At 52.6% G+C, this 24,432-nt stretch overlaps 1 protein-coding gene across 2 annotated transcripts in view; it reads right to left on the bottom strand.

The window, feature by feature from the left end:
- Positions 1–1,866: 1,866 nt before the first annotated feature.
- The window catches only part of ZBED4 (zinc finger BED-type containing 4), a 30,811-nt gene continuing 8,245 nt past the window's right edge, over positions 1,867–24,432 (bottom strand). Inside the window, exons 2-3 of one of the 2 annotated variants that reach the window (XM_081796282.1) lie at positions 23,619–23,715; positions 1,867–7,028 (exon numbers count right to left, since the gene is read on the bottom strand). In XM_081796282.1, coding sequence (XP_081652408.1) covers positions 3,176–6,679 — 3,504 coding nt within the window. In that variant the 5' untranslated portion in view covers positions 6,680–7,028; positions 23,619–23,715 and the 3' untranslated portion in view covers positions 1,867–3,175. The remainder of the gene's footprint in view (positions 7,029–23,618; positions 23,716–24,432) is intronic. The other variant, XM_060656067.3, reaches the window with a different exon arrangement.

The raw sequence follows: 24,432 nt of genomic DNA, 5'->3' as shown, positions 1-24,432 counted from the left end.
CCAGCTGCTGCCTCAAAGCCAGAAGTGGAGGAGAAGGGAATTTTAACTTTAAAGAAGGCCCAGTGTTTGTTTAACATACATTTACTCACTGAAATGAGATCCCGAGCTCATTTCATAAGGGCTTTCTCTTACGAGTGACTGGAGAAATCGAGCAGCATCTGAAACACGCAGCTCACGATCTGGGTTTGCGTGGAGAGCAGAGGCGGGAACACGGGAGGACAGACCCACTTTCCTGAAAAGTCTCGCCACGTCCCCCTCGCTCACTGCTGTCAACGTGGGCCGTTCCTTCCTGCAGGACCGTCAGCAGCTCAGGAACACACACGGTCTGCTGTTCCCACAGTGCCCGCGGCACCCAGTTCCATAAACACCTGCCGGCCCTGGCGCAGGACGAGCGCACGTGCTCACGAGGTGGTGAACCTCCGTGCGGCCGGCACCCGGGGGGCCGAGCTCCGTCCCCCGGGATGAGCCCGCGCTGTCCACAGCCCCTCTGAACGCCCCCCGTGCACACGGTCACTCGGCCTCACCGGACAACAGCAGCCTGGCCCACGTGAGTTAAGGGCTGGACAGAAAGGCAGACGCGCTGAGAAGCAGGAGAACAAGTCTGTCCTGTGGACGCTGCGCTCTGTGGGCCAGCGGCTCTGCCATCGCAGCTCAGGGGCGGGGTGGACGGCCGGGCTGCGCTCCAAGAAAACCTCCCTGAGAAACAGCACAGACCGCCGGCGGGCTCCGAGGAGCAGGGACCACGACCCCTTTAAGCACCGCCCCGCGCCAGCGGCCGGCCTGGGCCCCTCGGTCCCAGAGCGGACCGGTTACATCCTGCAGGTACGCTGTGCTCCCTTGATTTGGGGGCACAGTCCACGATGCTCAGCGTCCCCCGATTCTCACGATGTTCCCTCTCGGGACAGAACCTTAAGAAAAGCAGGTCAGCGGGTTGCCCCCTCCTGCGCTCGGGCAGCCCCGCAGCCAGGACGGCTGGGCTCCAAGCGCCTCCGGGGTGCAGCCCTGCTCACCAAACTGGGAGGCTGTCCCAGCGGGGGCCGGGGACGACAGGGTCCATGGTCCTTGGGCGGACCCTCCCACACGCGGAGACCGGAGTCAATCCTGGAAGCGCGAACAGAGGAGGAGGAAAGTGCACCAACACCCGTCCCAGACGCTCGCCTGCACGCAGAGGAGCACACGGCGCCTGCCCTGGCCCCGACCCAGCCCCCCCCGGCCCCCCCCCCGCCCCCCCGAACTCACTAGCAGCCGCACGCTGCTCTCCGTGTCCCAAGTGGGGGGGCGCGAGAACTCCTGCGGGGAGAGCCGGGGGCTCCAACTGAACTTGGCAGCATCCGTCCTGGCCTCCGGGACTCACTTGGTGGAGCTTGGTTAGACCCCGGGTGGGGAAGACTGGTGAAAGCCTTCCATACGGCATCGCTCTCGACACCCGCGGGAATTCTTGCGGAAACCATGGCAGCGCGATCCCCTGCTGTGTCCTTGGTTGGCGCTCCTTGGACATTGGCACAGAAGCTGCCATCGGGAGACGCGTGCACCGCCACACGGCAGAGACGCGTGGGACGGGCGTGCACGCGCGCTCAGGCTACACGGCGGAGGCGACCGTGTGCTGCCCACCAGGTTCTTCTCCCGCGCGCCAAATGCGCAACAGGGCTCGCTGTGGACACAAGACCCGGAGGTCTCGCCAGGTGGTTCCCGTTATCAGAAACGCCACTGTGAGAACTGTGTCTCCACCGCACCCACCCCCCCCCACCCCGGCCCCCGCCGTCTGGGGCCAGGATGGAACCAGTGTCAAAGGCTGCACGAGTGTGGTTCCCCACAGAGCAGGACCCTTCTGTCACCCTAAGAATAAAAAGCCAGAGTCCTCCAGCAGAAAATTGCAAATAAAAAGTTTAATTTCAGAAACTGAGTTCGCCGTTTATAAATACACTAAAACATAGTCAATGCAAATCCAGATTAATAACAGGTACAGGTTTTTAACAAAACAATTTTTCTAAAAGGTCACAGGCAAACAAGTGACTTGCTTCATCCAGAACATTTAATTGGTTTGACATAGGAAAATGAACCCTTTTCTGGACGTTGCAGCAAAAACTCTGAAGACGTATCATTGTTCAAACAATCTGACAACTGACGCTTCATTCTGATGTCCTTGGGATTCTGAAACGCCCCCGTGATGGCTGACTCTTCCCTATTATATATAAAAAAATCTAAACACCTAAGGCTATTCTTACAACTGCGATATAACAATCTTCTTCCCTGTTAATAAGCCATCTCTTCTAAAAAGAATTTTATACATAATTTGATCAAAGTGGGGTCAGCGGGGTCAGTGCACAAATTTCAAAGGATAGCTTCGTGGTGTCGCGACACCAGGTCCGAGGCTCGGGGCGTCCCCGACAGGACCGCCGTGAACTGGCCACTGCGCGCGGCCGACGGCAGGCGTCCGGGGGCTCGTGATCAGCGGTCGGGGCATCTCGGAGCGAGCCGACCGTGTAAAACCTGAATGAAAAGCATGAACCGGAACCCTCTCTTTACCACATCACTACACAACCAACATCGCGGGACACATCTAAACTTAGTTTTGTCTTCAAATGCCACACCTCTGTTGCAGTAAACAGGTATGTTCCAGAATATTCTCTGTACTCCTCGACATACTTTATAGAGCCTGCAGTTAAAAACTGCTCAGCCAGGATGGCTTGAACTCCACCTCCTATTTACAGATTTCATTAAACAGCCACAAAAGCTGTTTTGTTGAATTAAAGCAATTTTTTAACTAAAATACAGTACCTGATTTGTGGTTTTTACATAATTGAATAAAAAGCCTACAGGATAAAATCGTTTGCATCTTCTCTGCCAGTCTAGTAAAACAAATTACTAACCCCCAACTTTTAAAAAACTTTACAGTTACGAATGAAACCCTAGTCATCGTATTTCATGATCGGCAAGACAGGCTCTCTGTAGCGGGCCGAGAGCCCGCGGTGACACCCGGCCTGCGGTGCTGGGAGTAAGGCACACGGAGACATTACAGTGAAGCTGGACGGTGAGGCTCGTGCCACCTCAGGGTGCCGGCCGCGGTGTCCCACGCGCCCCCACCCCCACCCCCCGAGCGCGCCACCACCCGGGGACAAACAGCTGGTGCCTAGTAACCAACAGTATTTTCCGTTCGGTGGCTCCGCGGTGAGTTTCAATACTGAAAGTATATTAAGGGAAGATTCACTTTCAAAAAGATGAGTTTTTCGAAGTGTTCCATCGTGAGCCTGGACTGGCCAAAGCCTCCGTTCTCGGTGGGTGTGCCGAACAGCCTTTCGGAAGGGACGATGCTCGGGGGGCAGCCCAGAAACCTGACGGCCAGAGCGGAGAGGCCTGGCCAGGCCGACCTCTTCAGGCTCCAGTAGGTGAGGGGGTCACAGCTGTGTTCGAGCACCTCCTCCTCCAGATACGCAAGCACCATGTCCTCGGGCACCTTCGTCTTCTCCTTGGGGCCCTTCCTGGTCATCTTGGCCACGAGCGACCACAGGTCTTCCTCCCCAACCGAGTCTCTGGAGGGGGAGCCTGGGTGGCACCCGTTGGAGACGGGCGCGTCCTCTGAGGTAGAGTTGAGCTCCTCCAGTTCCCTGATTAGATCCTGCTTGTACTGCGTGGCCTCCTCTTCCGAGAACAGGGAGGCCTTGTAGCGGGGGTCCAGCAGCGTGGCAAAGACGTACCTGGGGTCGTGGAGCGTGGCGGCCAGCCGGCTCACCATGGCCTCCTTCAGAGACTTGAGCATGGTGTCGATGCCCATGGTCTCCTCGAAGAGCATCTCGATCTTCCTGTTGAGGATGTGGATCATGGGGATGACCTGGCCGAGCGTGGACGCGTGAGCGCTCATCTCCCGGCTCGCGGCGTCGAAGGGCTTCAGCGCGTGGCACACGGACTGCATGACCTCCCACTGGTCGCAGCTGATCAGCTCTCTGAAGTTGCACTCGACGGACATCTCGTTGATCGCCCGCTTCTGCTCGATGAGCCGCTCGAGCATGTGGAAGGACGTGTTCCACCTGGACGGGACGTCCTGAATGAGGTGGCGCTGGGGCAGCGCGTACTCCTTCTGCAGCTCCGCCAGCTTCTCCTTCGCTTTGGGCGACCGGTGGACCCGCTCACATATCTTCCGCGCGATGCTAAGCAGATTCTGGACCATCCGCTGGCTCTTGATGGCCTCGCCGACCACGAGGTCGACCGTGTGGCTGAAGCACTGCACGCTCGCTCGCTCCCCTTCGCTCAGCGTCTTCCCTATGCTCGGGTTGTCGGTGACCGTGATCCCGACCTGAAGGCCGGGGGACGTCACCCAGGCCTCCCACCAGCACTCGAGCTGCTTCCTGATGCCGTTGCCGCCGTAGTCACAGTCGACCTGCGACACGTCCAGCAGGGCCGAGCAGTGGCGGTCCTCACGGTACGGCCGGGACGACGACGCGAAGGTGACCCAGTGCGCGGTGAGCGTCAGGTACTCGCGGGTCTGGTTACTCATCCATATTCCCGACGTGAAGTGGACCACGCCGCTCTCCGCCTCCTTCAGGTGGGACATGACTATCTGCTTCACATTATCGTACATGCCTGGGATGGCGGTCCTGGAGAAGTAGGAGGGCGAGGGCAGGGAGTACTGAGGTTTCAAGTATTCGAGCAGCCTGTTAAAGCCAACATTGTCTACAAAAGAATATGGCTGGAGGTCAAGTGCAATCATTTCGGCTATGAGACTTGTGATTTTTTTGGCAACCGGGTGGGAATCATAAAACTTCTCGGCGGCGTCATCCAAGGAAGAAGCCCCCGACAGCTCTGCGCCCGGGGGCCCGCGGAGGCCGGGCGAGGAGGGCCGCGCGGCCCTGGGCGCGTCGGCCTTCAGCGCACTGCCGTGGAACCTCTGCAGGTGCCGCAGAAGGCAGCTGGTGCCCAGGTTGGTGGGCTTCTTCCCCCTGCTTATCGTGCGGCCGCAGTGCAAGCACACGACTTTCGTGGGGTCTGCGGAGCAGACCGAGAAGTGGTTCCACAGCTTGGAGGTCTTTTTGCTGTGAATGGGAAACATAACTTGATTGTGTTTGGAAACCGTCGCTGGCAGGTCCGTCAGCCTGGAGGAGGAACCCTCCGCGGAGGCCAAGGTCGCGTACGGAGCATCTGCCAAACCCGCACCCAGCAAGCCCTTCTGGCTCCCCACGACCTCGGGGTGGCGTCGGTAGAGGTGCCTCATCAGACAGCTGGTGCCCACGTCGCCCCTCTTCCCCCGGCTGATGACACAGGCGCAGTGTCGGCACACGGCCTTGAGGCTGTCCGTGGGCGCCAGCGAGAAGTGATGCCAAACCTCCGACTTCAGCCTCTTCATGACCTTCTTGTTCTGCTGGAACACGGCGCCGGACTCCGACAGGCCGGGGCTCAGCCCGTCTCCCTGCGGCTTCTCGGGGGAGGACGCCAGCAAGGCCTCGCCCGCGTCGTCAGAGGACAGGGCCGACGCGTCCTCCGGGAGCGCGTCCCCGGGGTTCGGACGCCCCTGCGAGTCCTCGGCCGGCCGGTCGGGGGACGCGGAGGGGGACTCCTGGGCCAGCGTCCCGGGCGAGGACGACACGGAGCCCGGGCCCCCCTCCGGGGGCGGCAGGGCGGGCAGCAGGGTGGGGGGCGCGGCGTACGGGGGCGGGATGCCCGGGCCGCCCCCGTTCTCCTGCAGCGCGATGGAGCGGTGCGCCCGCCACATGTGTCTGATGAGGCAGCTGGTGCCCAGGTCCTTCCCGTTCTTCCCTCTGCTGAACTCGTTCATGCAGTGGATGCACACGGCCTTGGAGTTGTCCAGCGGCGACAGGTAGAAGTGCTTCCACACGGCAGACCGCCGCCGGGACCCGGACGCGCTCTTCGGGAGCGGGGGGTTCCTCTCCGGGCCGTTGTCCGAGGTCTCCTCGCAGTGGAGGGTGGGGAGGGGCGGCGGCCCCCCCGGGGCCTCCTCCCTGCCCGCCTTCTCGGAGGCGGACGCGTCGGAGGGCACTTCCTCGGGGGAGACCGCGGACTCCTCCGCCGCGTCGTCGCGGGAAGGGGCCTTGGACGCCAGTCCGGGGGCGAGCTTGGCGGGCGAGAGCACGGCGCCCGGGCCCCCGGTGTCGGCGGGCGCCGGCGGCAGCCGCGGCGGAGGCGGCGAGAGGGAGGGCGGGGCCGGCACGCCGCCGTTCTCCGGGACGAGCACCGTGGGGTGCGCCCTCCTCACGTGCCTCATGAGGCAGCTGGTGCTCAAGTCCTTCTCGTTCTTCCCGCGGCTGAACTCCTTCATGCAGTACGTGCAGATGGCCTTCGTGCTGTCCCGGGGCGAGATGAAGAAATGCTTCCAGGCCGGAGACTTCTTCCGGGAGCTCGCGCCCCGGCCGGAGAGCAGGCTCTGCGTCACGGCCTCCATGGCCACGTCGTACAGCGTGCCGCTGTACTGGGAGAACAGGGACCCGTACTCCTCCTCCTGGTCGGCAGGGAGGCGCTGGCCGGGGGGCTCGCGGCCCCCGCCCGCCCCCCCGGCCTCCGCCCGCTCCCCGCCGCCGCCGGCCCGTTTCCTGTCCTGCTCGCTTTTAAACTCCGCTCCTTCCAGACCGTGATTCGGGAGTCGAACATCTTCCCCTTCTATTTTAAAATTTCTTTTAGCAGAAACAAACTGGCCATCCCCCTTGGGACGAGGCTCCTGGTTATTCTCCATGACTGACCATAACTATTCTGGCTGCTTCGTCGCGTCACCTCAGGTGGGCGTAAACCTGATCCAAAGGCTCATCCGCACCCCCAGACGTACGTCGCCTTCAGCTTTTTCAAAACGATGCCGTCTTCCCAGACGCGCGCATGAGTGTGGCCGACCGTCAGTCTGACTGGAGAAGAGGGCCTGTGACCGGCGAGCGTGCCGTCTCATCTCAGGGCGCGGAGCACCGCCTGCCAGGGGCCCCGGCACGGCCCGCCGCTCGGCACAGACACCAGCTGACGCAGCGCAGACCCGCGTCCTGTCTCGGAGACCGGAGCGCCGTCATCCTGACAGCACGATGACCCTTGTGCATGATCTATCAAAGAAGACGAGACAAAGGTTAGCTCTGACCTGAATCATACATTTCAAATCTATCCTATTGCTGTGAACAGATCGGCAACGCGCAAAGATTCTATGACGGTGAATTAAAATTAAAAAACTTGTTCCTTGACGTTTTACAGTCCCCTTATACGAGGCAAATGCCTTAAAACTGCAAAATAAGCACAAAATAAAGACATGAATTTAAATTCCAACTGCCTATTCATAAAGGGTTGCAGGACCGAAAGCACGCTAACATGGCGTAAGAGGCCGCTGGGTCCCCGGTATAAGGAGCCGCCGGAGACCCTCCCTCTTCCCGCCCTGCCGTAAGAGCCAATACGCAGAGCAGGGACTGAACCCAGCTAACCTGTCAGGTCATCAGGTCACAGACTCAACACCGAACAGAACAGAGAAAGCGGGGACTCCCAGCATCTAAGAGGGGAGCCAAGTCCACGAGGGCCGAGCAGCATCCACCCCGAGTGCCGCGGTGCCGCACGGGCACCGGGCACCGGGCAGGGGGTGGGATTGGCCCCTGGGAACCCGAACGCTGCGCAGACGTCAGGAGCCGGTCTGCAACCGCGAAGGCAGGCGCGTGGGCAGGATGGGTGGGAACAGGAGGTGGGGTCAGCACACGGGGACAAAGTGGACACGTGGGGCTCACGTGGGGCTCACGTGGGGGAAGGAGCAGCTAATGGGAAAGTACAGGAAGGGGGCACAAATACCAGCACCAGCGCGCTTGCCAGTGAAGAGTGGACCCCGGCAAAGTACAAGAGGCTTACTTTTTTTGCTACAACAACCAGGGGTTTATTATAAATACAACCTGCACAAAAACTTAAAACTATACATAAATCAAAACCAGAATGGCCCACGGGAGGACAAAAGGCTGATGTCTGACGCTTTGGCTCAGCCAGCCCCCAAATAAAGACCAACAAGGAGAAATCGAGTATGCGCGAAGCGAACAACCTGTGGGAAGAGAGGGGTGTGTGTCACACGGGGTGGCCACGGAGGCCCCGGGTCAGGGAGGACAGGCCCCCTCAGCGACACTCGGCCAAACCCGAGCCGCCCGGGGCGCTGGGGCCCTGCCTGGCTGGGAGGCCGTGCCAAGCCCAGAGCAGCGCTCGCGCGCCAGCCCCGTGGGGTCACTTGCTGGCTGCCCGGGCCTGCTGGGCTGGGGTCTGGCCCAGGTGCTGCCTCAGCATCCGAGCGGCCCGGGGAGAGGACGCGGTTACTGTCTGGACCCAGACTTACTCCGTGGCCTCCAGCGTCTGGGCAGACACAGCGTCCTCGGCCACCACGGGCCCACCCGGCCCACCCGGGGTTGGCACGGCCTGGATGAGGCCGCCAAAGGGCACCGGGTGCCCAGGGCCGACCATCTGATGAGGTGCCAGCCGGCGGGGCCTGCGTCCCAACACATGGTGAGGAACACTTCGTCCTCGTCACAGCAGCTGCAGGACAGCCCGGGCCCTGGGGCTCCAGCTCAGGCCCGGCCAGGGCCAGCTGGCCATCTCGGGTCTGCCGGAGCCAGCGCCAGCCAGCCACTCCCCGCAGGGGCGGACGGCCCTCCTGCCGGGGCCTCTGGCCACGGGCGGCGGTGCTGGTGGGATGTGAGTGCCGAGAGCCACCCGGTCTGTACCCCTGCCCGTGCCCCTGCCTCGGCCAGCTGCCCGGCCCCTCGACCTCACCCGTCAACGTGTGGCCGGGCACACAGACACGGACGCCTGAGCGGGGGCTGAGCCGGGCCCTGCCGCGCAGACCGAGGCTGTCCACGGGCAGTGCCCACCGGCGGCCACACCGAGCAGGCGAGCCATCGCCGATGCAGGAGCCACAGCGGCGACGCCGGCCCAGAAGGCGTTCCGGACCAGCGCGCTTCTGAGAGAAGGAAGCACGGTCGATGGTGATGCCGCAAGACCTGCTCACGCGAGCCCGGCGGGCAGAGCAGGGTGGACCGTCGCCCTGACGCACCGTGCACGCTTTTCAAAACGGCTACTCTCACCAGAAGCAAACACAGGTTCTTCAGAAAGCATCCCAAAGGACGAACTCCACAAAGTTCGGCCAAATGGTCAGAATAAAAAATAAGCTTGTGAATCCCTATCAGTAAGCACACAGGAGCAGGCCACCAGGGGCGGGAGTCGGCAAAGAGTGCAAGATCACTACACAAACTGCATTTCCGGAACACTGCATGTAATTACACGGTTCACACGTATAATTACACAGAGAACACAGAGAACGAAGAAAAATGAGCAAAAAGTATGACGCTATGAAAACAAAAACCCAGATTTGGAGGAGACTTTTTAAGAAGTAGAATTACGAGTATATATAAAATCAAAACATCAATGAGACACCCACCATGACGGCTGAAATCAAAAAGACAGCCAGTGACAAGCACGGACACAGATGTGGAAAAACACTCATCCACCACCGGCGGGGATGAAGACGGTGCGGCCTCTTCGAAAACCACTCCGGCAGCGTCTCAAACGTAAAGTCGCCCGTGACCCAGCAATCCCGCTTCTGTGTAAATACCGAGAAGTGAAGATGTGTGTTCACTCAAAAACCTGTACGTGGACGGCATCAGACAAAAAGCGGACACGACCCCCCCCCCCCACACACCCATGAGTAGATGAAAAACGTGACGTATTCCTCTAATGGCAAGACCGTGCTCACCACGACACAGACGAACCTCGACGAACCTCGAGGTCATCGAGCTACAGGAACCAGACATAGAAGACGGCACACCGTGTGCCCGAATTCATACGAAATGTTCAGAGAGAGACAGAGGAGGGGAGAGGAGGCCAGGGGGTGCGGGAGCACAACGGCAATACTGCTGACGGGCTGGGGGCTTCCTTCGGGGCGATTACAAATTCTGGGATCAGTTGCAACCTTACCAATATACCGCAGAAAGGTTTACCTGTGGTGTGTGAATGACATCTCAATAAAAAGAAATTATAAATGCGTAACTACAGAATGAAAATAAAGGGAAACGGGTGATTAAAAGCAGCTGAAGGAAAAAATAATCAACTGAAGACGGATCCAAAGAAGTTCCCAAGAAGGCAGCGCTGCCACGGGAGCAGACGGGAGACACGGCGCGCCGGCTAGTCACACGGTTGAGAAGCAGGCGGGGACGGAGAGGTGGCATCTGATGGGCTCCCGACAGCGTCCAGAACGACGGACAGATGTGGAAATACATGCAAGCATAAAATACACCACACAGACCGAGGGACAATTATCTGAATCTTGATCCAAACTGACACGTTAATGAAAGCGAAGAACAAGGTGGGAGAGAGACGTCAAGCGGTGAGACGAGCTGGAATCCAAAAAACATAAATCTAAAAAATTATGAAGACAACTGGAGAAACCTGAACACTAAGTGAGCCTCTGAATCTATTAAGAAAGTATTTATGTGGAGAGTGAAAATGGCGTTTGGTCTTTTATGTTCAAGTATTGACAGATGAAGCGATACGCTGCTGGGGTTTTGCCTGAGAATAATCCAGTCTGGGGTGGGGGCAGGCAGAAGCTACAGATGGAACGAGACTGACCGCGTATGGACGATCATGGAGCAGGCGCAGGGTGGCGGTCACTGGGGGCACTTTACGGTTCTCTCTACTTGTGGGTATGCTCGAATTTTCCATAATGAAAAAGATATCTTGTAATGTTTATTTTTGAGAGAGAGCATAAGTGCAGGGGAGGGGCAGAGAGAGAGAGAGAGAGAGAGAGAGAGAGAGAGAGAATCACAAGCAGGCTCCATGCTGTCAGCGCAGAGCCTGACATGGGGCTTGAACCCACAAATCCTGAGATCATGACCTGAGTGAATGATCACGAACTGGATGTTTAACTGACTAAAGCCACCCAGGCGCCCCCTTAAAGAAAAAGACTTTAAAATCAAAGACCAACAACTCTCCTAAAAGTAAATGAAAATTCCTTTTAAAATTTTAACAAATCAGATTCAGTAGTAAAAACGTGTAACACACCAGGACTAAACAGGGCTAATCCAGGACTACAGAGTTCATTTAACATTTGAAAATAAGTCAATACAATTCACCACAGTAAGGAAAATGAACAAAAACCATACCATCATTTCAGTAGACGCAGAAAAAACATTGGATATAATTCAACACCCAAGGGCGCCCGGGTGGCTCAGTCGGTCAAGTGTCTGACTTCAGCTCAGGTCATGGTCTCACGGTTCGTGGGTTCAAGCCCCGCGTCGGGCTCTGTGCTGACAGTTTGGAGCCTGGAGCCTACTTCTGATTCTGTGTGTGTGTGTGTGTGTGTGTGTGTGTGTGTGTGTGTGTGTCTCTCTCTCTCTGCCCCTCCCCTGTTCACTCTCTGTCTCTCAAAGGTGAATAAATGTTAAAAAAACCTTTTTTTAATTCAACACCCATTCATGATAAAAATTCTCAGCAAATGAAAACCAAAAGAAAACTTTATCAACCTGATAAAGGACATACAAAAACAGCCTAGAGCCAATATCACGCATACTACTGACAGAGGCGGAGCGCCACCCCCCCAAGATCAGCACAGGACAAGGGTGTCTGTTCTCCTTGCGTCCAGTTGGCACCACACTGGCAGCAGGAGCCAGGGTGGTGAGTCAAACAGAAGAAACAAAAGACGTACGAACTGAAAACGTAGATGTAAGACTGTCTTCATTCATATTAAACATGTTTGTGTGGGTAAAATCATAAGGAATCTACTAAAAATAATAAGTCATTTAGAAAATTATGAGACACAAAGCAATTGTTTTTGTATAGAGAAATAATTGAAAGATAAAAAATTTTTAAATTCTACATTTAACATACAAGAATATAAAATGTGTACAGATAACGTGAAAATGTGCGTAAGACTGTAGGCTGAACAGTGAAACAATACTAAATCGACGGAGTTCACAATGTGGAAAATCCAATATTGGTAAGACATCAGTGTTTCCTGAACTGACCTATAAATTCAGTACAATTCCAATCAAAATCCCCCAATTTCTTCTTTTTTTGCCATAGCTGATAAGCAGAGCTGACAATTTATATGGAAATATAAAGAACCAAGAATAAACAAAATAATAATTTACTCTTGTGTAACACAGGCAGGTGCGGGGGGCCGAGCCCCAGTCAAAAATCTGCATGTAACTTCTGACTCCCCCAAAACAACTACAAACAGCCTACAGTTGACCAGAAAAACACAGCGACCCTGAACAACATGGGTCTGAGGACTCCTTATACACAGATTTGCTTCCCAGTAACCACAGTACAGCGCTCTAAGTGTATTTTCTCTTCCTTAGGATTTTCTTAACATTTTCCTCTCTTCCTTAGGATTTTCTTAACATTTTCCTTTCTCTAGCTCACCTTACTGTAAGAACGTGGTGTATGATAAATGTAACACAAACAGCCGATTAACACACACTTTACAGGTTATGTGTATTTTGAAGAAGAATGGAACCGGAGGACCTACAGGGAGTTCTGCTTCTGGCCACGAAGGAGGGGGGCTTACCCGCTCACATTCGACAACTAGCGCACCAGATAAAACACCCAAAACGATGTTTTCCAGACGTGGGACGAGAGGCAAATTGGAAGCACCGGACGGCGATCCAGGACGCGGAGAGCGACGGTCAAGCTCGCCGCCTTGAGCACAGCCTACCGTGCAGGGAGCGGGACCCGACGCGGCCCTGGTGCTCCCCCTGCGTAGTCTGGCTGGAACCTGCACACAGAGCCCGGGAGATCCGTACAGGGTTCCCTTGTCCCAGGCTGATGGATCTGCATCAATTTAAGGAAACCGTTCTTGGAGGATCAGTGGGAAAAGCCGATGGAAGGACCGCCTGAGTTCCCAAGAGGAAACAGCAAGAGACCCAGCAGGAGGCTGAGAAGAAAGGCCGCCCGAACAAGCCAAAGAGGGGCGCACTGCAGCTAACGTAGTCGTACCCCAAAACAAGCCTCAGCGGCACCGAAAGGAATGTATGGCGTCCCGCGCCCAATAAAGGAAATGAGTGTTCAAAATGGCCGACATCAAACAAAAATTACCAGATGCACGAAAAAGCGGAACATGACCCCTAACCGGAGACAACCATCAGTAGACAGAGACCCAGCTATGACATAGATGATAAAATTAGAAGAACGTTAAAACAGGTATTATGAATATATCATTTGAGGTAAACAAAATGATAAATGTGATAAGGGGAAACTATAAATGAAATTTCTGGAGACGAAAATACGGTATTTGAAATGAAAAATATACCAAATGGGGTTAACAGCAATTTAAACACAACAAAAGATCAATAATTATGAAGACACAGTGATAAAAATAAAACAGGATGGGGGCGCCTGGGTGGCTCAGTCGGTTAAGCGTCCGACTTCAGCCAGGTCACGATCTCGTGCTCCGTGAGTTCAAGCCCCGCGTCGGGCTCTGTGCTGACAGCTCAGAACCTGGAGCCTGCTTCTGATTCTGTGTCTCCCTCTCTCTCTGACCCTCCCCCCGTTCATGCTCTGTCTCTGTCTCAAAAATAAATAAATGTTAAAAAAAATTAAAAAAAAAATAAAACAGGATGAAACAAAAAGAAAAACAACTGAGAAATTTAAAATTTGTGCATCAGGGGCACCTGGGTGGCTCAGTCAGTTGAGCATCCAACTCTTGTATCACCTCAGGTCGTGATCTTGAAGTCATGGGATCGAGCCCCACATCGGGCTCCATGCTGAGCAGAGCCTGCTTGGGACTCTCTGTCTCTCCCTCTCTCTCTGCTCTTCCCCTGCTCACGCTCTCTCTCACAAAATAAACTTAAAAAAAAATCAAACAACTTTGTGTATTAAATGAGATTATTGGGTGAACAAATGCAGAATGAGAGAAAATATTTGCAAATCATGTATGTGAGAAGGACTTAATACCCAGGAGAAACAAAGAACTCCTACAACTCAACAAGGACCCAATTCAAAAACGGGCAGAGGGCTGGACTAGACTTTCTCCAAGGAAGATACACAAAGATGCTCCGCACCATCAATCGTTACGGAAGTACAAACCAAACACACAGGGAGAGATCACTTTGTACCCACCAGGAGGGCTAGCACTAAAACACAATAGTCAGAAAGAGATGAAGAAAAAGTGTTAACGAAGATGCGCAGAAATCAAAGTGACGTTCCTCAAAGCCTGACAAGGCTGCGTCTCTTACGTGCCTTTCTGCCCTTTGCGTCTTTGTGAAGTATTTGCCTGAGCTTTTACCAGGATGGGTGTTTTTTCTTTTTTTTTTAAATGTCTATTTATTTTTAATTCTTTTAAATGTTTGTTTATTTTTGAGAGGCAGAGCATGAGTGGGGGAGGGGCAGAGAGCGAGGGAGACACAGGATCCAAAGCAGGCTCCAGGTTCCGAGCTGTCAGCACCAAGCCTGACGCGGGGCTCAAACTCACGAATCGCCAAGATCGTGACCTAGGCCGAAGTCGGACGCTTAACCGACCCAGCTACCCAGGCGCCCCGAGTGTCTTCTGTTTTTTTTTTTTTTTTTTAATTTTTTTAAAATTTATTTTTGAAAGAGAGAGAGAGAGAGAGCATGAGTGGGGGAGGAGCAGAGAGAGAGGGAGACACAGAATTCGAAGCAGGCTCCAGGCTGTGAGCTGTCAGCACAGAGCCCTACGCGGGGCTCGAACTCAGGACCGTGAGATCATGACCTGAGTCAAAGTCGGACGCTCAACCAACTGAGCCACCCAGGCGCCCCGAGTGTCTTCTGTTCTAATGAGGCGACTCTGGGTGGGCTCCCGGGTGGGCACTGGTCACCAGAAAGACCACGCCATGATTAGAAGCTGGGATTTTCACCCCTGCTCCCCATTCTCCAGAGAGGGGGACGGGCTGGGGGATCCAGTTAATAACTGATCACGCCGATGTGACAAAACCTCCATAAAAATCCCCGAAGTGTGGGCTCCAGGGAACTTGTCGGTTGGTGAGCACGTCCGTGTGCCGGGAGGGTGACGCGCCCCAAGTCCACAAGGACAGAAGCTCCTGTGCGCGGGACCCTCCCCGCACACACCCTGCACCTCTCCGTCTGCTGTTCGTCTGTATCCTTCGTCGAACCCTTCCCTACGCGATCGACGGACGAACGGCGCCAGCGTTCCCCTGAGTTCTGTGAGCTGCTCGAGCAGGTTACCGAACCCCAGAAGGGGCTCACGGGAATGCCATCTGGAGCCGAGTCAGACAGAAGTCGTGGGCAACCCGGAACCTGCCAGTTGGGAATGGCGTCTGAAGAGGGGGGCAGTCTCGTGGGACTGAGCCGCTCCCTGGGGGATGGGACGCTGACTCCGGGCAGATGGTGTCAGAACGGAGTTCAGCTGTAGGACACCCCGTGGGGGCTGGAGAACAGGTCACTGCGGGGAAAAGCACCCACACATTTGGTGGCCAGAAGCGAATTACTCTGTGAGCTCAGAGTAAGAGTAAAGGACAAACCGGAGAGCCTCCCTAGACACACAGATAAAAAGATGCTTTCGAAAAGGCAGGGATTTGGGGCGCCTGGGTGGCTCGGTCAGTTAAGCGTCTGACTTCGGCTCAGGTCATGATCTCACGGTCCGTGAGTTCGAGCCCCGCGTCGGGCTCTGGGCTGACGGCTCAGAGCCTGGAGCCTGTTTCGGATTCTGTGTCTCCCTCTCTCTCTGCCCCTCCCCCATTCATGCTCTGTCTCTCTCTGTCTCAAAAATAAATAAACGTTAAAAAAAATTAAAAAATAAAAAAATAAAGAAAAATAAAATAAAAGGCAGGAGTTGCCAGATTGAATAAAAAGCAAGACTAACTCTGCCTACAAGAAACACACTTTTTTTCTTTTTTAATATTTATACTTTTGAGAGAGAGAGAGACAGAGCATGAGCAGGGGAGGGGCAGAGAGAGAGGGAGACACAGAATCCAAAGCAGGCTCCAGGCTCTGAGCTGTCGGCACAGAGCCTGATGCGGGGCTCGAACCATGAGATCGTGATCTAGGCTGAAGTCGGACGCTTAACCGACTGAGCCACCCAGGCACCCCAACAAGAAACACACTTTAAACATAAAGACACAAACAGGTTAAGAGCCAAAGATGGAAAAGGCATACCACACTGATACTGATCCACAGAAAGCTGCAGTGGCCACATTAGCCTCCAATGGAGACTGAGAGGGACGTGCCAGGGACAACAGGGATGCTACGTAAAGTGACAGAGGGCCAGCTCATCAGATGTGCACACCGGACAGAACTAAAGGGAGACTAGAGTGAGTCACAATTACAGAGATTTCAACACGTCTAATGCAACAGTTAGCTCAACGAGCAGTCAGTAAAGATAACAGGAGTTTTACGGACACTATATCACATGCCCCGAGTGACATTTATTGAATGTCCAACCAACAAAAACAGAACACATGTTATTTACAGGTACACAGAACATTCATCAAGATCAACTGTTCCAGGACAATAAAGCAAACCTCCGTAAATGTGAAAGGTCTCCGATAAGAGGGGGACTGAACGAGAAACCAACAACAGAATGATATCTAGAAAAATCCAAAATATGTTCAAATCAATAACCCTTCTATATTAAGCCAAGGGTCAAAGACAAAAATCACAAGGACAGTAAAACAAATTTAATCGCAAAGGAAGCAGAGAGAGAAGAAAACAATAGAGAAAAGACATGAAATCAATGAAACCAAACACTGGTTCTTTGGAAAATCAATACAATTGACAAACTTCTACACAGACAAAGACAGACATCACCACCACCAGGAACGAAAGAGGGGTGCCACCTTAGACCTCGCACATGGTCAGGATGATAGGGGAATACACAAGCAACTGTATGACTACAAAATCGGCAACTTCTAGGAAACCAACAAACTCCTGGAAAGACACATTACCGAAACTCAATAGAGAGATGACCCGAATAGCCTTTAAGAAATTAAATTTGTGGGGCGCCTGGGTGACTCAGTTGGTTAAGCATCCGACTTTGGCTCAGGTCAAGATCTCACGGCTCGTGGGTTCGAGCCCCGCGTTGGGCTCTGTGCCGACAGCTCAGAGCCTGGAGCCTGCTTCGGCTCCGTCTCTCCCTGTGTGTCCCTCTCTCTCTGACCCTCCCCCACTCGTGCTGTCTCTGTCTCTCTCAAGATAAATAAACCTAAAAAGTTTAAAAAACAAAACAAAAATACCAGAATGATGAAATCAGCAAAACCCAGATTACAGGAAATTCTTCAGGAAACAACCCAGTTTCCTTAACAAACAAATTCCACTTGAAACCTGACCTGAACTAGCAAATCTATATAAAAATATTTTTTAGACAATGTGGGAAATTTGGATACCAGGTATGTGATATAGAGATTACTATTAGTTTTAAAGCTGTGATAAAGGTATTGCAGATACAACTTTTGAAAGAATGCTATCTTTTCAAGACACTTACTGAAACACGTCCAGGTAAAATAGGATTTCTGGTGTTTGCTTCAAAATAACTGAGGGGGGATACAGCTAAACGAATGGCCACGAGCGAGCAGCTGCTGCAGCTGGGTGACGGCGCGTCCTAATCTCTCACTTCCGTGACAATTATTTTAAGAAGGAAAAAAAAAACCCCAATTAGACGGACTGCCGACTCTTCAAGAGAAGCAATGTGAACCAGGAGACAAAGGAATGGTACCTTCAAAGTTCTGAAAAAAGGCCAAACCAGAATTCAACACTCAGCAAAAATATTCCTGCAGAAACTGATCTAAAATAGAAACCCCGTCAGACAAGGCAAACGCCGGATGTGCCTGTACCGAAGGAAAGGCGGACGGGGTTCCTTCAGGCGGGAATAACGCAGCCCCACAGGGAAGCTCAGTGACGCGGAGACGACGACAAGAATAATAAAAATAGTGGTGGGTGCTCGGTACGCCCCTCACACCTGGGGACCCGTGCTTCTCGAAACTGATCAGTGGAATCAACTAAAGCCATCAAGACACCCGCAAACCTACGCGCATGTGCATCGTGAATAAAAACCGTAGTTCACCCTGATAGCTCCCACCTCAACCCAACACCACAGATCCTTCTAGTCTCCCCCTTTCTGCATCTGTGGCTTCTTTTTCTGGCTCCCGCTATCCTTAAAGATTTGCCCATTTGCTCAATCCTACAACATCCAGAAAGTAGTTTCAGAATACTAACGCGGACCACCGAGGAAAAACAAGCGTTTGAAGTCGGGACGGTGATTTATAAACGTTTGTGTCCGGGCTTGTGGGTTTAGCACTGGGTCCAAGAGTTTCTTGGGTCGGTCTTCCCTCTTAAACGTAGTTATTTTGTTCCTTTGAAACACAATTAGGTTCACTTGTTTCTGTCGATAACACAGCACAGAACTAGAACAGCAAAACCAAGATCTCGAGGAGGACATCACCAACGAGGCAAAACCAACAAGCAATTTCCTTCACTCCAAAATAGAAGCACAGAGAACAAACCAAAAACGTGTCCAAGGCCTACGTGTACGAGGTAGCAGCCCTGCACGGGACGGAGCCGCCCGGGGTCTGACACGATGGCAACCCCAAAGCAGCCGCAGGTATTCACTGGACGTCCGGAGGACGGCGTTTCCCGCCCCACGATAAAGCTGATGTGTGTCGGCGGTCCGAGGTGAGGTCCAAAGAGGCTGGAGCGGAACAAGCGGCCAGAAACTTCCTTCCGGGGCAGAGAGCTGCGTGGAACTGCTGGGAACAGACTAAACGGAGCAGCTTGGGGAGAAAAGCAGCAAAGGGTCGAGAAGGGGCTCCGAAAGCCAGCCGCTGCTCCAGAGCGTCAGGACGAGGGCCTCTGGAATCCGCGTCGTCCGCGTCAGACCAGCCAGCGCTCCAGGGCGTGACCGGAGGCTCAGGACACAACTTGTGGCGTCGGAACTGCCATCCCCCTTCCCCGCGGGAGCCATGGAAGCACCGGCCCTGCAGAGTCCCACTCGGCAGCTCGACCGCTACCTGACCTCCGTCACGGGTCCCTCGAAAAGCCCCGTTCACAGGGCACGGCTGTCACCTGAGCCGATTCAGAGCTCGCTTTGTGACAAAAACCCTTTCCCCGGGGAGTCTGTTGAAAACAGCTGCCAAGGCCGCAGGGCCAGCTGGGGCCAGCAAGCGCCTGGTCACAGGTGTAAAGGGAAGATCCGGGGAACAAGAGGTCTACAGGGAGCTTTGAAAAACTCCGGCCAACTCCCAGGGATGCAGAGGACACGCATGTGCAGAACGGTGCATGAGCCCAGGAAAGATGTGAGCGGCCACCCCAACCCCTGCCCTCTGGCCGCAAGCAGAGGGTGAAGGTGACGACAGAGTGCTCCGGGACAGACGCACACACACAGCCCCCGGCAGGGACGGCAGACACACCGATTCGAGGCGTTTAAGGAGGTCTCGGACCAGGGGTGGGGGGTCGGGGGGAGGAAGTCTCGGACCAACTGACCACTAGGCTCACCAAGCAGAGACAGCAGTGGCCAAACGCTACAAAGAACACAGACTTTCTAGAGTTAGTTCGGGAAAGCCATGGAAGAAATAGACTAAAACAAAACAAAACTCCAGCCACAAAAACAAACACGAGAGGGAGGAGGATCTGATGTCGTTTTCAACAAAATCAAAAGTATTACAAAACATGCAAAGAAGCAGGAAAGCATGGGCCATACACAGAGGAAAACAGTCAAAAGAAACTGTCCCTGAGAGGACCCAGATGTTAGACTTACTAGACAAAGACCTTAAATTGAGCATTATAAATGTGTGAGCTGAATTAAAGGAAACAATATACACAGACGATGTATAAAACATATAACATCTCATCAAATAAACATCAACATACAGAGAAAAATCATAAAAGAGAACTAAGCAGGAATTACGGGATGTTGAACTGCAGGACAATGGACACATTCACTAGAGGAACCAGCACACTTCAAGACAAGTCAGCGAGAACAGCCACGTGGAAAGCCAGCAGGGGAGCACGGCCCTCGACACACCTGCCCAACATGGCCCACGTGGCCAGAAAACACGGGTTACACTTCAAAGGGCTAAAACTATACAAGTGTCCTTCACCCACAATGCGGTTAGGTTATAAAACAATAACAGAAGGGAACTTGAGAAATCAATAAATATTTGGAAATAAAAGCACATTTCTAAATGATCCGAGTGTCAGAAAGAAATTACAAGGGAAATTAGAAAGTATTTTCATCCAAATGAAAGTAACACACCAAAATTTAGATGTTGAAGGGCTCAGAGAGAAATTTATAGCTTTAAATACCTGTATTAGAAAAGAAGAGGGGTGCCCGGGTGGCTCAGTCGGTTAAGTGTCCGACTGCAGCTCAGGTCATGATCTCACGGTCCATGGGTTCGAGCCTCGCGTTGAGCTCTGTGGGGACAGCTCAGAGCCTGAAGCCTGCTTTGGATTCTGTGTCTCCCTCTCTCTCTGTCCCTCTCCCGCTCACACTCTCTCTCTCAAAAATAAATAAACATTAAAAAAAAATTTTTTTTAATCTTCCCATAAAGAAAATCGTAGGCCCGATTAATAGCTTTACTGGTGAATTTTATCAAACACTTACAGAAAAAACACTACCGACACTCCGTGAATTCTTTGAAAACAGAAGAGGATGGAAGCCTTTGCAGTAGAATGAGCAGAAAGAGGCCACACCACCTCCATACCAAAGTCAGGCAAAAACAGCAAGAAAGAACAGCTCACTACATACGCAAAGGAAGCCCCACGTTTTTTCCCACAGTACAACAGGACTGCAGAGGAGGGGGCACCAGGAAGCTAGAAAACGTCATGTGAGTCGTATCTCCTTACATTTCAGAAAAGCCAGTATTATATAAAAATAAACGTGGCAGACAGAATGACAGGGTATGCCGAGTTACACGGCAAGGAGGAATTCTTAACCAGGCTGCACGTGGAGTTCAGTAAGATCATCCTGGATTGTTTGGATGGACCCAGTGTGATCGCAAGGGTCTTTACAGCGGAAGGGGCAGGAGAGAGACAGGGAGTGACGCCTTCAGAAGGAGGGCCGCGTGACGTGGCCCTGTTGCCTCTGACGACGGGTGCCCATCGGCCGCGGAATATGGGCGTCCTCCAGACAGCGTAAAAGGTGAGGAAACAGACTCACCACTAGCGCCTCCAGAAAGAAAGGCAGCTTGCCGACAACACCTTGATTTCAAGCCCAGTGACACCCGTCTCAGATGTGACCTCCAAACTGATTTCAGCCAAGTTTGTGATAGTCTGTTAAAGCAGCACCAGAAAACTAACACGATAAGCGACAGAGAGAATTATGGCCAAATCTCACAAAAGGATGAGAGAAAAAATAACAAAGAGCAGAAAGCATCCCCTAGGAGGCTCAGGTGGTTCACCTCTGACTCTTGATTTCAGCTCAGGTCATGATCCCAGGGTCACGAGATCGAGCTCCATGTCCGGCTCCATGCTGACAGCACGGAGCCTGCCTGGGAATCTCTTCCTCTCTGCCCCTTCCCTGCTCATTCTCTCTCTCTTTCTCTCTGGGGGGGGGGGGGGAAAAAAGGCAGAAAGCATCTCTACAGATAATGAAAGCACATCAGAAAAACATAACCTCAAATCAAACTATATGAAAACTGTAATGTATTTCAAAAGAAACTAAAGATATTTAAAAATAAAACAATGAGCCACCTAAGTCAGGATAGGAGAATACAGAGATGAGATTATGGATCCTAAGAAAATATTACAGGGCGCCTGGGTAGCTCAGTCGGTTGAGTGTCCCACTCTTGACTCCAGCTCAGGTCACGATCCCACGGCTCGTGGGTTCGAGCTATGCTGACAGCATGGAGCCTGCTTGGGATTCCCTCTCCCTCTCTCTCTCTGCTCCTCCCCACTTGCCTACATACTTTCTCTCTCAAAAATAAACAAACAAACATTAAAAAGAAAAAAAGAATAAAAACTAAGCTAGAAGCACCATCAGAACAAGTAAACTCCACAAATGATCACTTAAGACAAACAGCAAAGAAAAATAATTTTTTTTTTTTTTTTAAATTTTTTTTTTTCAACGTTTTTTATTTATTTTTGGGACAGAGAGAGACAGAGCATGAACGGGGGAGGGGCAGAGAGAGAGGGAGACACAGAATCGGAAACAGGCTCCAGGCTCCGAGCCGTCAGCCCAGAGCCTGACGCGGGGCTCGAACTCACGGACCGCGAGATCGTGACCTGGCTGAAGTCGGACGCTTAACCGACTGCGCCACCCAGGCGCCCCAAAATAATTTTTTTTTAACGGAAAAAAAAAGAAGGACTAAAAAAGACTAGAGAAATGGACTGAAAGGCTGATGAGAAGATCCAACAACACACACGTAATGAGAGCCCCTCTCCTCCCCGTAAAGTCGGAGGGGACAAAGCAAGGGAACAGAACACTGAAAACTTAAAAACCTTTCCTGAAGTAAAACTTGTGAACCTACATATTGACAGAGCAAGCCGTGTGGATGAGAATCCATGCCCAACAATTAACACTAAAAGAGAATGCCATTCTGGCCAAAAAAAAAAAAGAGTCACTTATATTGGAAAGAAAGTAAAATTATCATGCATTTGACAACAATGTTTTATGCTAGAAGAGAATAACATATTTAAGATATTCAAAGGAAGAAAATGTGAGCCGAGGACTTTATATCCAGTCAAACTGACTTTTTAAAAAAATCTTTTAATGTTTATATTTATTTTTGAGAGAGAGAGAGAGAGAGAGAGAGAGAATGTGTGTGTGGGGGGGGGGGGAGGGGCAGAGAGAGAGGGAGACACAGAATCCGAAGCAGGCTCCAGGCTCCGAGCTGTCAGCACAGAGCCCAACGTGGGGCTCAAACTCATGAACCGTGAGATCATGACCTGAGCCGAAGTCGGACGCTCAACCGACTGAGCCACCCAGGTGCCCCAGTCAAACTGACTTTCAATTGCAAAGGACACGTAAAAACTGTTATTGGGGCACCTGGGTTCAAGCCCCATGTTGGGTGTAGAGATTACTTAAAAATAAAATCTTTATTTTTATTTATTTATTTATTTATTTATTCATTCATTCATTCATTTATTTATTTATTTTTAACGTTTATTTATTTTTAAGACAGAGAGAGACAGAGCATGAACGGGGGAGGGGCAGAGAGAGAGGGAGACACAGAATCGGAAGGAGGCTCCAGGCTCTGAGCCATCAGCCCAGAGCCCGATGCGGGGCTCGAACTCACGGACCACGAGATCGTGACCTGAGCTGAAGTCGGACGCTTAACCGACTGAGCCACCCAGGCGCCCCAAAAATAAAATCTTTAAAACGCATTTAATATGCTTAAATCTGAGTTCATGGGACGCCTGGGTGGCTCAGTCAGTTAAGCATCTGACTTCAGCTCAGGTCATGATCTCATGGTTTATGAGTTCAAGCCCCACATCGGGCTCTGTAATGACAGCGCAGAGCCTGCTTGGGATTCTCTCTCTCTCTCTCTCTCTCTCTCTCTCTGTACCTACCCAATTTGCATGCTCTGTCTGTCTGTCTCTCTCTCAAAAATAAAAAATAAATACGTCAACAATAAAATCTTCAACTGGTCACCTTTGGAGGAAGATAGAAGATGGATTATTTTGAAACCTGGCGGAGAGAAGAGCCAAGCATTTATCTCGGGTGTCCTATGTGAACCCGAGCCCTAGATAACCAAACGACGATGACAGGGTTCTCTTACTGGAAGTCCAGCTCATACACGCAGCTGCAGTGACGGCAGGAGCATCACCGTTTTGTCACTTGTCTGGAATTAACGCACGTCGTCCGTGCGTCGTTGGCTGCCAACATCGGAAAAGAAAGACATTGCGCGTTAGGTGTCTCCTGATGGACCACAACACCCCCGTGAAGGAGCCTTGCCGAGTCAAACCCGAATCCGATCAAACCTCTATATCCAACTACCCCTTTCCAGGAAACCAGGGAGAGATGACACTACACGGGAGGACCGCCATCAGCGAAATCCAGACTGTGAGAACCACAAGCCCAACCACAAAAAACTTCCGCGGGAGGTGGGGGGCGAGCTACAGATAATACTGAAATGCCATCTAAGTCAACAGGCAGAACTTAACTAGGACTTGGAGGTACGTGATTCGGTCACAAAACTACGAAGAAAAGCAAGGACGGACTTGCCACAAAAGCCAGGCTGGCAGTTACTTCAGTCAGGACGGCGGGGGGCGGTGGGGGAGACACGGATGAGGGGTCTGGGGAGCCAGCAGAAGTCCGTTTCTTGACCCAAGTGATGGTCACAAAAGTGTCCACCTTATAACAACCCATCAAACCACACGCTTACTTCCTGGTTTCCGCGTCTGCGCTATACTTTAAAAAGGTTTAAAAACCCAAACCGTATGAAACCATGTTGACGAGGGTGCTGTGGTGTTGGTTCCAGGGGCCAACAGACTGGCAGAGACTGGAGAGCCCGGGGACAGGCCCACGCACAAGGTCTGCACACGGCAGACTTTTGACGCTGGAGACGCTGGAGAGCAGCGAGCAAGGAGGAT

Source organism: Panthera onca, chromosome B4, assembly GCF_046562875.1.
Source record: "Panthera onca isolate mPanOnc1 chromosome B4, mPanOnc1 haplotype 2, whole genome shotgun sequence".
NCBI classification, from domain to species: domain Eukaryota; kingdom Metazoa; phylum Chordata; class Mammalia; order Carnivora; family Felidae; genus Panthera; species Panthera onca.
The sequence above is the reverse complement of the archived record's forward strand: the minus strand, read 5'-3'. Positions and strand labels throughout refer to the sequence as shown.